At 35.5% G+C, this 16,349-nt stretch overlaps 1 protein-coding gene across 1 annotated transcript in view; it reads left to right on the forward strand.

Moving 5' to 3' along the window:
* Lars1 (leucyl-tRNA synthetase 1) overlaps window positions 1-16,349 on the forward strand; it is a 68,395-nt gene that overhangs the window by 24,032 nt on the left and 28,014 nt on the right. The window contains exons 9-20 of the mRNA XM_027927739.2: window positions 1,921-1,988; window positions 2,099-2,324; window positions 5,321-5,408; window positions 5,492-5,568; window positions 6,360-6,413; window positions 7,857-7,997; window positions 10,757-10,834; window positions 13,983-14,068; window positions 14,167-14,232; window positions 14,336-14,418; window positions 14,821-14,959; window positions 15,058-15,270. Of these exons, the coding sequence (XP_027783540.1) occupies window positions 1,921-1,988; window positions 2,099-2,324; window positions 5,321-5,408; window positions 5,492-5,568; window positions 6,360-6,413; window positions 7,857-7,997; window positions 10,757-10,834; window positions 13,983-14,068; window positions 14,167-14,232; window positions 14,336-14,418; window positions 14,821-14,959; window positions 15,058-15,270 (1,319 nt within the window). The remainder of the gene's footprint in view (window positions 1-1,920; window positions 1,989-2,098; window positions 2,325-5,320; window positions 5,409-5,491; window positions 5,569-6,359; window positions 6,414-7,856; window positions 7,998-10,756; window positions 10,835-13,982; window positions 14,069-14,166; window positions 14,233-14,335; window positions 14,419-14,820; window positions 14,960-15,057; window positions 15,271-16,349) is intronic.

A 16,349-nucleotide genomic window follows, 5' to 3' on the forward strand; every position in this document is an offset into this window, starting at 1 on the left:
TTTAGGCTGGGTACAGGAGTTTGAACTCCAGGGTGCTTAACCACTGAGCCACATTTCACACCTTTTTATTTTGAGACAGGGTCTCAATAAGTTGTTTAGTCCCTTTATATTGCTGAGGCTGGCTTTGAACTTGCAACCCTCCTGCTTCAGCCTCCTGAGTTGCTGGGATTATAGGCATGTACCATCTTGCCTGGCTGTGGCTACCTTTTGACATATACAGATTCCATTTGTATGTGTTTTAATCATGTGTCTACTTCTTTCCTAAGTGCTTCCTAAAGCCACTCATGAAATAGTTCCATCTACATTATTGTAGAACATATTAGTAACATTATTCCCTCTAATACTTGAATAAAACAAGGGTAAGCAATTTGTTTGAAGCCTTGGCACAGTAAATCGGTGACAATGCCAGTATCTGAGCTTATGGACTCTTTGTCCCTTTTCTGTTGCTGTAATTGAATACCACAGAGTAAATAACCTTTATTCATAGTTTATATTGAATTTGCATAAATTACCAAATAGAGGTTATTTACTTCTCAGTTCTACAGAACGGGAGATCCAAGATCAAGGGGATACATCTGGTATAAAGTCCTTGCTAGTGAAGAGTCTCTGCAGAGTCGCTAGGTGGAGCCCTGCATCACATGATGAGAGGGGCACATATGAGAGAAGGAGGCACACTGACTTTTATAACAGATCTCTTTTCAAAATAACTCATTGACCTATTAATCCATTAATTCATGAATGAACTAATACTTCTTAAAAGTCCTACCTGGTCCCATCTTTTAATACTTCACAATGGGCATTAAATTTTAACATGAGTTTTGATGAGGACATTCAACCATAGTGTAATCCTGTGAGTACCTTACTCTTTATCTTTGAGCATTTTTTTTTTTTTTGGCGGGGGGCAGTACTGGGCATTGGGCTCAGGGGTACTTTATGACTAAGCTACACCTCCAGCCCTTTTTATTTATTTAAAAAATTTGAGACAGGATCTCCCAAAGTTGCTTAGGGCTTCGCTAAGTTGCTGAGACTGGTCTTGAACTTGTGATCCTCTTGCCTCAGCCTCCTGAATCATGGGATAACAGGTGTGTGCAGCCACACCCAACTCAAAATTCAAAAGTTTTTGAGCATTGACATGACACTCAGAAGTGTTTTGGAGCAGTTTGGATTTTTGATTTTTCGATTATACATAGAGTTTGAAAAGTTTTGGATTTTGGAACATTTTGGATGTAAGATTTACAGGTTAGGGTTGCTTAACCAGTAAAGTCTCTGCAGATATTCCAAAGTCTGAAAAATTCTGAAATCTGAAATACTTCTGCTTCCAAGCATTTTGGATAAGGGATACTTAACCTATTTAGCCAGCGTTTGCAGTATCCTAAATTTCAGTAATGCTTTAGAATTTTTCAAAGCACTTTCTGTCTATTTCCTTATGTTTCTCAGGACAGTCTGTGTGAGACACAGCAAAGTTATTTTATTTTATTTTAGTTGTTATAGAACAGGAAAGAAAGGCTCAGGGACATTGTGATTGCCTTGTTTAAGCTATTAGTAAGGATGAAATTAAGTTTAGAATGCGCGTCATCTGATACCTGAACCATTGTATGTCTGTGGAGTCTACTCTTTGGGATCTGCCTTGGTGGGCAGGATTGGGATTTTTTTTTTAATATTTATTTTTTAATTTTCGGTGGACACAACATCTTTGTTTTGTATGTGGGATTTTGATGAACACCATTTTGACTGATGATTCTTTCCCTGGATATGGTCAGCACTTCAATGGCAGTATCTTCAGTAGAAAAAAGAATTAATTCTAACAGTGCAAGAACCCATGTTAGGAATTTATATTTAGTTTCCCACATAGGTGAGTAGGTTTAAATGCAAGTCTTTTTTTTTTCCCCCCTGAAATTTTTGTTTTGTTTATTTGTGTAGGGTGTTGGACCTCAGGAATATACTTTAATGAAATTGAAAGTGCTTGAACCATACCCATCCAAATTAAGGTAGGTTTGTCAACAAGTTATTGTTTCATCATTTCTGAACTGATAGTTGTGTGCAACCCCCCCCCCCCCCTTTTTTTTTTTTAACAAAAGTACATACTTTTTCTTCTTAGTGGCCTGAAAGGTAAAAATATCTTCTTAGTAGCTGCTACTCTCAGACCTGAGACCATGTTTGGACAGACAAACTGTTGGGTTCGTCCTGACATGAAGTACATTGGATTTGAGACTGCAAATGGTGATATATTCATCTGTACTCAAAGAGCAGCCAGGAATATGTCATACCAGGGCTTTACCAAAGACAATGGAGTGGTGCCTGTTGTTAAGGAATTAATGGGTGAGGTAAGTTGATTAGCACACTTTTTATTTTCATGCATATAGTTAGAGGAAAATTTCAACAGTGAAGCTTGAGAAAAGAGCATTTAATTTTTTTTTAAATTAAGGTATACATGCAGTAAAGTGGATAAGTCATTTGTATTTTTTTTAATATTTAGTTGTAGATGGACACAACTCCTTCCTTCCTTCCTTCCTTCCTTCCTTCTGCTGAGGATCGAACCCAGTGCCTTATAAGTACTAGGCAAGCACTCCACCGATGAGTCACAACCCTAGCCCAAGTCATTTGTATTTTATTGACTTTTCATGTGTATATGCTTATGTAAATACCACCAAATCGAGAGATGAAACAATTCTAACAGTACTCCGGGGGGCTATATCATGTCCATATCATGATTAGTACTCATCTTTCCCCTCTAAAGGGAACATTTGCTCTGACTTCATCAAAAAATGGTTGGTATTCTTTTAACTTTTCATAATGGAACTATATGATATGCACTCTTTTGTGTCCAGCTTCTTTTGCTCAATATTATGTGGGATTTTTGCAGTTGCATATAGTAGTAGTTATTTTATTGCTGTGTTGAATTGTATTTTATGTCACTAAAATAGTATTTTTTAAATTTTGTTTTAACTCAATATTTGAAAAATACAAAAAATGTGATATATACACATAATAGAATTTTACTCAGTTGTAAAGAACAAAATTATGTAATTTGTAGGAAAAGGTATGGAATTGGAGAACATCATGTTAAATAAAATATGCCACACGGGGAAAGTCAAGGACTGCATGTTTTCTCTCATAATGTGGAAGCTAGAGAAAGAAAAAAAAGAGTATTTAATGAAAATTAAGGAAAGACCAATCGAATGGAGGAGTAAAGGGTGGAACCGAGGGGAGGAAGGAGGGGAGGGATAGAAGGGGTACTGGGGAATGAAACTGACCAAATTGTTTTGTGCATGTATGAATATATCACAAGTGAATCCCAATATTATGTATAATTATAATGTACCTGTTAAAAATTAATAGGAAAGTGTAGACAGTTTTCCTCAAGAGATTTAATAACATTTTATTTGCTTTTTGAATACTATTGACTGTGTTCCTGGAAATATTAAATTTGGAATTGCTGCTGCTTTTTTTCCTGAAAAGCAAGTCTTGATTGATAATTAAATCTGGATAGTCTTGTAGCTTTTATGTTTATAGGTTATCTACTTAATTGTCAGTATTTCTGAGTTTGTTTTCTCCTAGTAAATGCTGATCTTTGATATCTTAATAATCTCTTAAAAGAAAAACATGAATAAACTCGATGCAGTGGTGCATCCCTGCAATGCCAGTGGCTCCAGAGGCCAAGGCAGGAATATCACAGGTTTGAAGCCAGCCTCAACAATTTAATGAGACTGTAAGCAACTAATAAGACCCTGTCTCAAAATTAAGAATTTTTAAGAAGGGCTGGAGATGTGCCTCAGTGGTTAAGTGCTCCCTGGGTTCAATTCCTGGTCCCCCGCCACCCACCACCACACCACACACACAAAAAAAGAAAAAGAAAAAGAAAGAAAACATCAGTAGAGTATAATTTATTTCATTAAATTAAATATTTATTTATTTATTTTGCCATGTTAGGTTTTGAACCGAGGACCTTATTGATGCTAGGCAAATGTTTTGTGGGCTATACCCTCGGCCCTTTACATTTTATTTTTTTATACAGGATGTTGCTAAGTTGTACAGACTGACCTTCAATTTGTGATCCTCCTGCCCCAACCTCTTGAGTAGCTGGGATTACAGCCATGTGCCACAGTTCCGCCTACAATTATTTTAAATGAAAGTATAACATTATCTCCTATTGATGTACCTTTTTTTTGGGGGGGTACCAGGGATTGAACTCAGAAGTACTCAACCACTAGCCACCTCCCCAGCCCTATTTTTAATTTATTTAGAGATGGGGTCTCACTGAGTTGCTTAGAGCTTTGCCATTGCTGAGGCTGGCTTTGAACTCTTGATCCTCCTGTAATCAGCCTCCCAAGCTGCTGGGATTACAGGCATGCACCACCATGCCTGGCTATGTACCATATTTTATTACATGATTTTTCTGTCTTTGAAAACTTGTGTGGTTTCCAGGTTTTCCTAGTATTATTGACTTAGCATTCAGTGTGTTCCTCAAATAAAAAATAATTCTTTTCACTGGATCTGAGTTTCATGAATGTTTTTGTGGCTCTTGCAATGGATTCCTCTATTTTCCTCAAAGGAGTGCATTATCATAACCAATGTATTCAGCATAACATTGCTTGGTTTAGATAGTATCATTATTTAAAATTATCTTTAGTAGATATAAAAGAATTGAGTTGCATTTTATTTCATATTTTTATGTATATTCTATTTAATTTATTCATTTTTAGAGTAGGATTTATTCAAGTGAAAAGAAGAGAGAGAGCTCCCACAGGGCAAGGAGAGGACCCTATAGATGTTGCCCTGTATTTGTTTATTTATTTTAGTATGGGGGATTGAATCCAGGGGTGCTGAACCACTAAGCTACATCCCCAGCCTTTTTAAAAATTTTTAAGACAGGGTCTCACTGTTAGGGCCTTGCTAAGTTGCTGAGGCTGGCTTTGAACTTGTTATCCTCCTGCCTCAGCCTCCTGAGCCCCTAGGATTACAGGCATGCACCACTGTGCCTGGCTTATTTTTTTAATGGACAAAATTGTACATGTTTGTGGTGTACAAAATGATGTTTTGAAATATGTATGCATTGTACAATGGGCAAATCAAGCTCATTAACAAATGTATTACATGACATTTTGTTGTGAGAATACTTAAAATCTTTCAGTGGTTTTCAAGGATAACAATGTATTTTTATTAACTATACTCATTATGTCATGCAACAATGAATCTAATGAGCTTATTCCTGTGTATTTTTCATTACTAGCTCCTTTGGCTAAAAACATTAATACTGTTTTAAATTCTAATGGTCACAATAAATTTCTTTAATGTTTATTTTGGTCTTTTTTATATGTAGGAAATTCTTGGTGCATCACTTTCTGCACCCTTAACATCCTATAAGGTGATCTATGTTCTTCCAATGCTCACCATTAAGGAGGATAAAGGTAAAGAGTGCATTTATTTCTAGAAATACTTTGGTAATCATATTCTGGTTGTATTAGTTAATTCTACACTTTTTTAAAATAAGGTACGGGTGTGGTCACAAGTGTTCCATCTGATTCCCCCGATGATATTGCTGCCCTCAGAGATTTGAAGAAAAAACAAGTAAGTATCTGAGTTTTATGTTCTTATTTCCTCTTTACCATCTCATTTATTATATACTTCTGAACTATGGTATGAGAAAAGGCTAAAAAGATGCGCATTTATCTTTTGTTTTTTTTTTTTTATTTTGGGTGGTGCTGGGGTTTGAACCCAGGTCCTTGTGCATGCTAGGCAAGCACTCTACCAACTGAGCTATATCCCCAGACCTGCATTTATCTTTAAACTGATTCTAACCCATTTTTTTTTAAAGAGAGAGAAAGAGAGAGAGAGAGAAAGAAAGAGAATTTTTTAAAAAATATTTATTTATTTTTTTAGTTTTCGGCAGGCACAACATCTTTGTTTGTATGTGGTGCTGAGGATCGAACCCGGGCCACACGCATGCCAGGCGAGCGCGCTACCGCTTGAGCCACATCCCCAGCCCGTAACCCATGTTTTTAATGTTTAAGTATTTTCAGTGGTTGGAATTTTGAATATAGTGTTTCATAGAATTTGGAAAAAGTTTTTTATATTCATATTTTTATTGCAAATAACAATGTGACTTTAATTATATGTGAGCATGTCTATGTACATTTTTGCATTTGACTGTACAGTTTCATTTTTTAAGGCATTTACTGTAAGCTATTCAGTTTTAAAAGTTATAGATTCCTTCTTGATGTATTTAGTAAAGTTAAAAAAAAATTGTTCTGTATGGAGAGAACAAATAATAGTTTAAAAAAGTTTGGAGATTGCTTCTCTTAATGATTATATTAGTGAAGTATTGATCACTAGTGTTAGTTTATGAATTTTTTTTGTAGGCCTTACGAACAAAATATGGAATTAGAGATGACATGGTCTTGCCATTTGAGCCGGTGAGTACATGGACACAATCACATTCTTTTTTTTTGGTTAGAGAAAATAAGAACAAAAGTTTTCCTTGTAACAAAGCTAAAATAATTGGTGAAGTATGAAAATATGGATGAGAATTTCTTTAAGGATTTACTCACTTTAATATCTTCTGTGACAGATAATAGCAAGAGAAAGGCTAACAATAAGCATTTTCTTATCACATGTCACTGGCATATATGAAACAAATAGCTTTTTTTTTTTTTCTTTTAAAACCACTGAGCCATATCCCTGGCCTTTGTTTACAAATATTTTATTTAGAGACAGGGTCTCGCTAGGTTGCTTAGGGCCTTGCTAAGTTGTTGAGGCTGGCTTTAAACTTGTGATTTTCCTGTCTCAGCCTCCTGAGCTGCTGTGGAACAAATAGCTTTTTAGTATCAGCAATTTAGTAGTAGCCTGTTGTCTTATGATGAATTCCCTGGCTTTTAAAGGCAAAATTCACCATATTACTCATTAATATTTTAATTTTAATTTTTTTGGTACCAGGGATTAAACTCAGGGCATTTAACCACTGAGCTGCATCCCCAGCCCTTTTTTATAATATTGTATTTAGAGACAGGGTCTCACTGAGTTGCTTAGGGCCACACTAAGTTGCTGAGGCTGGCTTTGAACTTGTGATCCTCCTCCTTCATCCTGTCCAAGCCACTGGGATTACAATCATGTGCCACCACACCCAGCTTACTCATGAATATTTTTTGTGACCATAATAACCTTAATCAAATCCTACAACCCTTTTATTTGTGCTTACATGTTAGTGCTTGCAGAAGAAAAAAATTTAAATTACTCTCAAATAACTTTCTTGAAGAATCCAGAAAATTTAATATAAAGCAAAAGCAAGAACATCCACAAAAATAGTTGTAAATGTTGTTTTGCTATTTTCAATGTTAATTATTTAGTTAACTGTACACCAGTGGAGAGTTAAGAACTATGATAGTTTGGTAGGTGAAGGACATTGTGGGGGGTTAATACATAATTTAATTTCTTTTTCTAGAGTGTGTGGTACTGGGGATTGAACCAAGGAGCACTCTACCACTGAGCTATATCCTCAGCCCTTTTTGAAGAAAAAAAAATTTTATTTTATTTTATTTTATTTTTTTTTTTTGAGAAAGTCTTACTAACTTGCTAAGGCCGGCATTGAACTTGGCAGTCTTCCTTCCTCAGCCTCCCGAGTAGCTGGGATTACAGGTGTGTGCCACCATACGGTGTCCAGAGTTTGGTTTTTGTGGGAAGGAGGACAAATTCACATCTAGAAGTTAGTCACTTTATGATTATTTAATGTGTGTCACTGTCATATGATATATAAAATCTAAAATAACACTTCATGGGACATTAAATGAAAAAAGGACTTTGCCCATAGTGCTTTTTGTTCATTCAGTATAAAAATAAGTTTTTGACGTTTCTCTTTGCAGGTGCCAGTCATTGAAATCCCAGGTTTTGGAAATCTTTCTGCTGCAACCATTTGTGATGAGTTGAAAATTCAGAGCCAGAATGACCGAGAAAAACTTGCAGAAGCAAAGGAGAAATTGTATCTAAAAGGATTTTATGAAGGTGTAAGTGATACTTTTTATTATTTTTAATTGATTTATTTCATGCTCTGTGATTTTTCTTAAAGACTTTGGAAAAAATATTCAGTGTAGTTTCAGCAGTACGTTGATTTAAGAGCATTGATATAAGATTATGTTCTATTTCTATTTTAAAATTTTAAGTTGTTGATGGATTTTATTTTTTAATTATTTATATGTGGTGCTGAGAATCAAACCCAGTGCCTCACACATATTAGACAAGTACTCTACCACTAAGCTACAACTCCAGCCTAAATTTCTATTTTTTATTTTGCCTTGTATTCAGAAATATTTTCAGATTATATATATATATTTGCCTTCTGTAAATCTCTATGAAATGAAAATCTCAGCTCGTATGGTGGTGCACACCTGTAATTCCAGCAGCTTGGGAGGCTGAGGCAGGAGGACTGTGAGTTCAAAGCAAGCCTTAGCAATTTAGCAAGGCCCTAAGCAACTTAGCATGACTCTGTCTCTAATGCAAAAAAAGGGCTCAGGAGATGGCTCTCCTGGGTTCAATCTCTAGTACAAAAAAAAAAAATAAAAAGAATTTCTCAGCCAGGTGCATTGGTTCATGTATGTAATCCCATTGATTCAGGAGACTAAGACAGGAGATTGGAAAGTTTGAGGCCAGCATCATCAAATTAGTGAGACCTGAGCAACTTAGTGGTACTGTCTCAAAATATAAAATAAAAAGGATTGGGAATGTAGCTCAGTGGTAAAGCGCCCTTGTGTTCAATTCCCAGTACCAAAAAAGAAACTTACCAACAAAAAAGATGTTCTTTCTTATTTTTGTGGTACTGGGGATTAAACCTAGCTGCACTCTACTATTGAGCTACATCCCCAACCTTTTTATTATTTATTTTGAGACAGGAAGTTGCCCAGGCTTGTCTTGAACTGGTGATCCTCCTTAGTTCATGGAGTGGCTGGGTTTACAGTTTTTTGGTATTAGGAATTGAACCCAGTTGTGCTTAACCACTGAGCCATATTCCCAGGCCATTATTATTATTATTATTATTATTATTATTATTATTTTAAATATTTATTTTTAGTTTTAGGTGGACACAATATTTTATTTTTATGTGTTGAGGATCAAACTAGTGTCTCATGCAAGCTAGGTGAGCACTCTACCACTGAGCCACAACCCCAGTCCCCCTTTATTATTTTTTATTTAGAGACACAGTCTCGCTAAGTTGCTTAGGGCCTTGCTAAGTCGATGAGACTGGCTTTGAACTTGTGATCCTCCTGTTTTAGCCTCCTGAGTTGTTGGGATTACAGGTATGCGCCACTGCACCAAACTAAGAAATGACTTTCTTTTTTTTTTTTTTTTTCTTTTGTGGTGCTAGGGTTTGAACCCAGGGTTTTGTGCATGTGTGGCTGGCATTTTACCAACTGAGCTATATCCCCAGCCCTAAGAAATGAACTTCTTGAGAAGATATTTAAAATTAGTTCATAGCTGAGCATGGTGGTGCACACTTGTAATACAGTGACTCAGATGACTGAGGCAGGAGGATTGGAAATTTGAGACCAGATTCGGAAATTTAGTGAGACCCTGTTTCAGAACAACATAGAAAGGACCGGGGATATAGCTCAGAGGTAGAGTGCTCCTGGGTTTGATCCCAGAACTGAAAAAAAAAAAAAAAAAGAAAAATAAATAAATAATGCATTAAATTCAAAAGTTTATTGAATAGAGAATACCTTCTTTTGCTTTTAGTTAAGGGGTTCATATTTTACATAAGCAGTTTCATTCAGGTCATTAATTTTCTTGTTATTGCTTCCTACATGCCAAGTGAACAAAACAAATTTGTTCTGAATCACTCTTTTTATGTTTGTTCATGTGTCTTAGATTTGCATGAAAAGAAAACTAGATAAGGGAAAGTGAAAATCCAGCTGAGTTGGTGGCTACTTGAGATCAAAATGAAGATTTTAAGGAAATTGATGAAAACTATTTTATTCTTATCATTCTTTCATCTTCCTAGGTGGCCAAGAATTAGTTATATGTCTTTTCTTCTCAAGTAACATTTATATTTTGGTAGATGATAAGGGCTAATGCTGACATAGTATTTTTATGTGAACTTTTGAAATTCTTAAAATAATTCTGTGAGTTATAGGTGTTATTACTCCATTTTACAGATGAGGAAATTGAGGCATAAAGAGGTTAAGTAATTTACTTAAGATTAGCCAGGTAAACAGTGTTTGTTAGGACTGGGATTTAGACTAGGCAGCCTAGTTTCAGTTTTTTTTTTGTTCTTAATCATGCCATGTGATACTCATTAAATATAACTTCATAATGACAAATGCCTTTAAATAAACACACAATGCCTTTATTTAAATAGATAATGAAGCATTTTGATATGTTGGAAGACTAGAAGTTCAATTTACACCGAACATAGAAACTATTTGAGAGAGATCTAGAGTCATATCAAACACCAAAATCTAACTTAAATCTGTGTCAACAATGAGTCAGTTGATATTTTTTCTCTAGAATTAATTTCCCCTTTGTGTAAAAGGTGTAATTGAAAAATAGCAGGCCTATACCAGGTCTGTAGCATGCAATATTGGAAAGAAGTGCAAATGGAGCTTATGAGTTAGTATAGCAGAATCTTTTTCCTGTAGAAACCTAAGAAGTGGAAACTGAGTATTCCTTCATGGTTTAATAGCTATCTTAGTTATTTGAGAGAAAAACATGAAGCCAATTTTAGTTGTTTTTATATGTGTTTTTTTTTTTAACCCCTTTCTCATCCTTTTAGGTAATGTTGGTAGATGGATTTAAAGGACAGAAGGTCCAAGATGTAAAGAAGACTATTCAGAAAAAGATGATTGACAATGTATGTAACAGGTTATCCTCTGATTGGTTGTTTTGGAAGAGCTATTAATGAATAGACTTAACTGTGTGATTAGTGGTGGGTTCCATAGAAGAGCTATGTTAAAGATATCATATAATTTTATGCCAGGATATAAGCCTTATTTTTTTAATTTACTTTTTTAGTTATAGTTGGACACAATACCTTTATTTATTTTTATGTGGTGTTGAGGATCCAACCCAGGGCCTTGCATGTGCTAGGTGAGCACTCTATTGCTAAGCCACAACCCCAGTCCCAAAGAATATAGGCCTTCTTAAGCAATTCACTTAACTTCATTTAACTTGTACTTCCCTTCCTGTGGATGAAGGGAAGGTAGAGTTCTAATGCTGATGTGTGCAGAAGCACATACAGAGAACTTCCGCGAGACATTCTGGTGATGTCTGTTTTAGAAACTGGTACAGAAGTTCTCTTTTTCTAATATTTTCCTTTTTACTTTCATCCTTCCGTCACTTCTAATTTTTGTTGAAACTGTTTTGGTTTCCTATGCAAATTACCCAGAATTAAATTTTTTGTGACTTTCCATATCTTTAATTTTTTTTTTTTTTTTTTTTTTAGTTGTAGATGGACACATGTCTTTATTTTGTATATTTATTTTTATGTGGTGTGGAGGATTGAACCCAGCGCCTCATACATGCTAGGCTGGAGCTGTACTACTGAAACACAGCTCCAGCCCCATATCTTTAAATTTTAATTTTTGTCAGTTATGTATGCCCATAATACAGAAAGACAATGGTCTATTAGGCATATTAAAATTAAAGAAGCAACAGTTTTCTATCTTTGTACATTCTCTTAATTTCTCTTCCTTGGAGGGGACCACTTTCAACTATTTTACTTTAGTATTGATCTCCACCTCTCTAATTGGTCTCTAATCTGAATGATTGTAATATAAATTTTCAGGATTAGTTATCCGCCACTTAATTCAATATCCCCCTCCCAGCCCCCACCTGTGTATTTTTTTATGTACTAGGTATTGAACTCAGGGGCACTTGACCACTGAGCCACATCCCCAGCCCTATTTTGAATTTTATTTAGAGACAGGGTCTTAGAGTTGTTTCTTGCCTCCCCATTGCTGAGGCTGGCTTTGAACTTGCCATCCTCCCTTTTCAGTTTCCCATGCTGCTGGGATTACAGGCGTGCACCACTGTACCTGGCTCCACCTGTGTATTTTCTAATGTCGCATATTTGTATATACTTCTTCATCCCTCATTTTCCCTATAGAGTTTTATTATAATTTATGTTAGATCAGTAGCCATTTTTTACACTTTTGAGACATGGCTAATCTGTTGTAGTATAGTGAGAATTTTGTTCTCCAGCTTTCAGTTTTCCATGAGGTTAGTAATTGTTTTTATTTATTTATTTTTATTTATTAATGTTAAATTATCCTTTTTTTGAGTATAATGTCATAGGAAGAGACAGTTATATGTCTGCATAGTGTGAAATTAGGATATCTGTAGTTCTAATCTCTTTTTTAAAAGCTTTTTCTTTTAAGCCTTATCTTATTTCCACTTCCAAAACTATTTCATACCACTAATTCCTGAGCCTTTTGGAGGTCCTATAATGCACACTGAACTGGTTTTCAGTTTTTTCTACTGGTGGCTTAGGATTCAGCTGACTTTCTTATTTCTGCTAAAAGAATGTTACTCATCCTGCTTTTTGGCTTCCAATTTTTTGTTTGTTTGTTTTTGGGATTGAACTCAGGGGCACTTGGCCCCTGAGCCACATCGCCAGCCCTATTTTGTATTTTAGGGGGTCTCACTGAGTTGCTTAGGGCCTCGCCATTGTTGAGGCTGGCTTTGAACTTGCGATCTTCCTGTCTCAGCCTCCTGAGCTCTGGAGTTACAGGTGTGTGCCACTGGCTTCCAAAATTTGATTGATATTTTTTCTTTTCCCCTTTTTGTCTTTGTAGATACTTACCATTAAAAAAAAGGAAAAAATCCAAAACATTCTTTGTCCTTCTTTATTGGAATTTTGAAAGGGAGTTAAATGTCTATTTTTAAACCATCCTCTTTAATTTTTTATATATATATATTTAATTGTAGTTGGACCCAATACCTTTATTTTATTTATTTATTTTTATGTGATGCTGAAGATCAAACCCAGTGTGCTTGGTGAGCACTCCACCGCTGAGCCATAACTCTAGCCCCTAAACCATCATCTTTAAGCCACAAATCTCAGCTGTTTAATTTCAGCATGAAGAATTACATTAAAAATACAGAGTAGTGAGTCATTTTAGGAATAATAATACTAGATTTATTTAAAATAATTATGCTAGCTTGAAATGTTTAGAACAGTAGACATTAAGAGATACTGAGACTGGGGCTGTCAGTGGTAGAGTTCAATCCCTGCGACTGGAAAAAAAGAAAAATATATATTTTACTTCCCATTCCCTGCTCCCCCCCCCAAAAAAAAATTGTGGGAATTAAAAAAAAAAATTAGTCGTTGATGGGCCTTTATTTTATTTTTTTGTATGTGGTATAATGGATCAAACCCAGTTTCTCATACATGCTAGGCAAGTGCTCTACCATTGAGCTACAATCCCAGTCCCTTGTGGGAAATTTTCATGGTAATAACATCTTCAGTAAAAAACTTTTTATGTTTATTCTTTGTGTACTTAAAAAACAAAACACAACAGTAGTTCCATGTATTTAATTTCATATTTTCTTTAAATTTTTTTTTTTTTTTTTAGTTGTAGATGCATACAATACCTTTATTTATTTATTTGGTGCTGTTGAGGATTGAACCCAGTGCCTCACATGTGCTAAGCAAGCTCTCTACCACTGAACCACAACCCTGGCCCTCCTATTTTCTTAGCTCTTTATCCTTGTTATAAAAATACTATCACTAGCAGCCTAACTATTAAATCAAAGGATAAAAAACTACTAAAAACTTTTTTTTCTCTGAAAAGCAGCTAGGGAAAGATAGGCTTGATGAAAATGGGTCTTTCCAAAGCAGATATTTCATAGACGGAAAGATATCTTCAACTTTGGGAAGAGGGAAGACAATGAAAGATGGGTTTTGGTTAATAGTGTAGTGTTTTTTAAAAAGTACTGTTTTCATCCTCAAGTAGTGGAGATTGATTTGACCTGATATATCTTTGCTTACTTTCATTTAGGGAGATGCATTTATTTACATGGAACCAGAGAAACAAGTGATGTCCAGGTCTTCTGATGAATGTGTCGTGGCTCTGTGTGACCAGTGGTCAGTCTCTCTTATGGCAAGAAAATTCCATTAGTCACTTTGCTCACCTCTGACTTAAAAAAAAAAAAACAAAACAAACAATCAATTTGTCCACCCAGGTACTTGGATTATGGTGATGAGAACTGGAAAAAACAGACATCCCAGTGCTTGAAGAACATGGAAACGTAAGATGGGAGAAAATGATGAGAGAGGAATGGTGATGAGAAACTGAGAAACATGGAAGACGATGAAGGTGAAAAGAGACACTTTGTCTTTTGTTCTTTCTAGATTTTGTGAGGAGACCAGGAGGAACTTTGAAGCTTCCTTAGGTTGGCTACAAGAACATGCTTGTTCAAGAACTTATGGTTTAGGTAAGCAATTTTCAATGACTATTTGAATGACTTTGCCAGTTATACAACAAATACACATTTTTACACCCCCTGCCCCTTGTGTTTTCTGAATTGAAAGTGACAGGTTTTGGTTGGAGGGTGAGGGAAACTAGGGTGTGATCCCTGGCCATCTATCTGGTGGTAGAAATATGTCCTCTCTAACACATAAAGCTTTTATGATGTGACTTTTTGATAGACTCTAGAGCGTCACTTGTTTTGTTTTTATCTAGGGTGTTATTTGTATTAGTTATTTAAGTAGAATTTAAGAACTTCCTAAGTAAATAGTTTTGTAAATAGTTTTGCTGTAACCCTCTTGAAAATGTAGATTCTATAGATGAAGTGTCTTAGATTCCTGATCCATGAATTTTCTTTTTTATTTTTCAGGCACTCGTCTGCCTTGGGATGAACAGTGGCTAATTGAATCACTCTCTGATTCTACTATTTACATGGCATTTTACACAGTTGCACACCTGTTGCAGGGGGGCAACTTGCGTGGACAGGCAGAATCTCCACTGGGTATCAGGTTGGTGAATAGTTAAGGGAAGGGAGTATATTTCATTAGCAAGCATTGAAATCTTTTGATTTACATGTTTGATTTACAGTATTTTTGTTTTAATACAGTGCACAACAGATGACTAAGGAAGTTTGGGATTATATTTTCTTCAAGGATGCACTATTTCCTAAGACTCAGATCCCAAAGGAAAAATTAGATCAGTTAAAGCAGGAGTTTGAGTTCTGGTATCCTGTGGATCTTCGAGTATCTGGCAAGGATCTTATTCCAAATCATCTTTCATATTACCTTTATAATCATGTGGCTATGTGGCCGGAACAAAGGTGAATGCTAAAATACATGTGGACTAGATTTATTGATTGTCAATAAGGGTGTCTTATAATTTCAAGTATCCTAAGAAATTTTTGTGGAGAGGACAGCTAGACTTCACAATAAAATTTTTTTCTTATTAAATGTACAATAAAGCAGAAAGCATACATCTTCTTATCTGTTATATTTAGAAACAAGGGTTTCTAAATATAACTTAGGCCATCAAGACATGTTATATTTCAGGGGCACTGAAGGTATAGTTCATTTGATCCATTAGATGTAGGAATTAAAGGCAATTTGAGACATTAGAATTTGAAGGAACCCCCCCTTTAGAGTTGGGAGCTCCATGATTCCAGCATTAATTGGTAGCACTATTTTGACCAGAATCTGGGTCCACACACTGTGTGTGCTCTGGGGTGGTCCTTCTGTCCTCCTATATCTTGATGCAGGTGTGTCTCTGCTTTTTTTCTCTCGTCTTTCAAATATCTGAAGAAAGCAGCAACTCAGTCTGTCCAAATTTTATTTCATAAAGCCAAAACAATCTCATAAAACTTGTATTTAGAAAGACATTCTATTTTTTCCCCCCTCAGGAATGCAAGGAAGATTTTTAAAGTAGAGGATTAAAATCTAATGTGGTTCTTATACTACTTGTCATACAATTATTTTCTCTTTGATTTAAAAAATATTTTTAAGGAAATTGAAGCCAGGTGTGGTAGCGCATAGTTATAATTACAGTGGCTTGGGAGGCTGAGGCAGGAGGATTCTGAGTTCAGAGCCAGACTCAGCAACTTAGTGAGGCCCTGAGCAACTTAGCAAGACTCTGTCTCAAAATAAAATATAAAAAGGGTTGGGGATGTGGCTCAGGGGTTAAGTGCCCCTACATTCAATCCCTAGTGCCAAAAAAAAAGAGAGAAAAAAGAAAAGAAACTGGGTATCTTAGAGTAGCGCTTTTTTTTTTTTTTTTTTTTTTTTTAAGTAGTTGTGGATGGACAACATGCCTTTATTTTATTTGTTTATTTTTATGTGGTGCTAAGGATCAAACTCAGTACCTCATACCTGCTAGGCAAATGCTCTGCCCCTGAGCTATAGCCCC

This window comes from Marmota flaviventris, chromosome 5 (assembly GCF_047511675.1).
Source record: "Marmota flaviventris isolate mMarFla1 chromosome 5, mMarFla1.hap1, whole genome shotgun sequence".
Taxonomy (NCBI): Eukaryota; Metazoa; Chordata; class Mammalia; order Rodentia; family Sciuridae; genus Marmota; species Marmota flaviventris.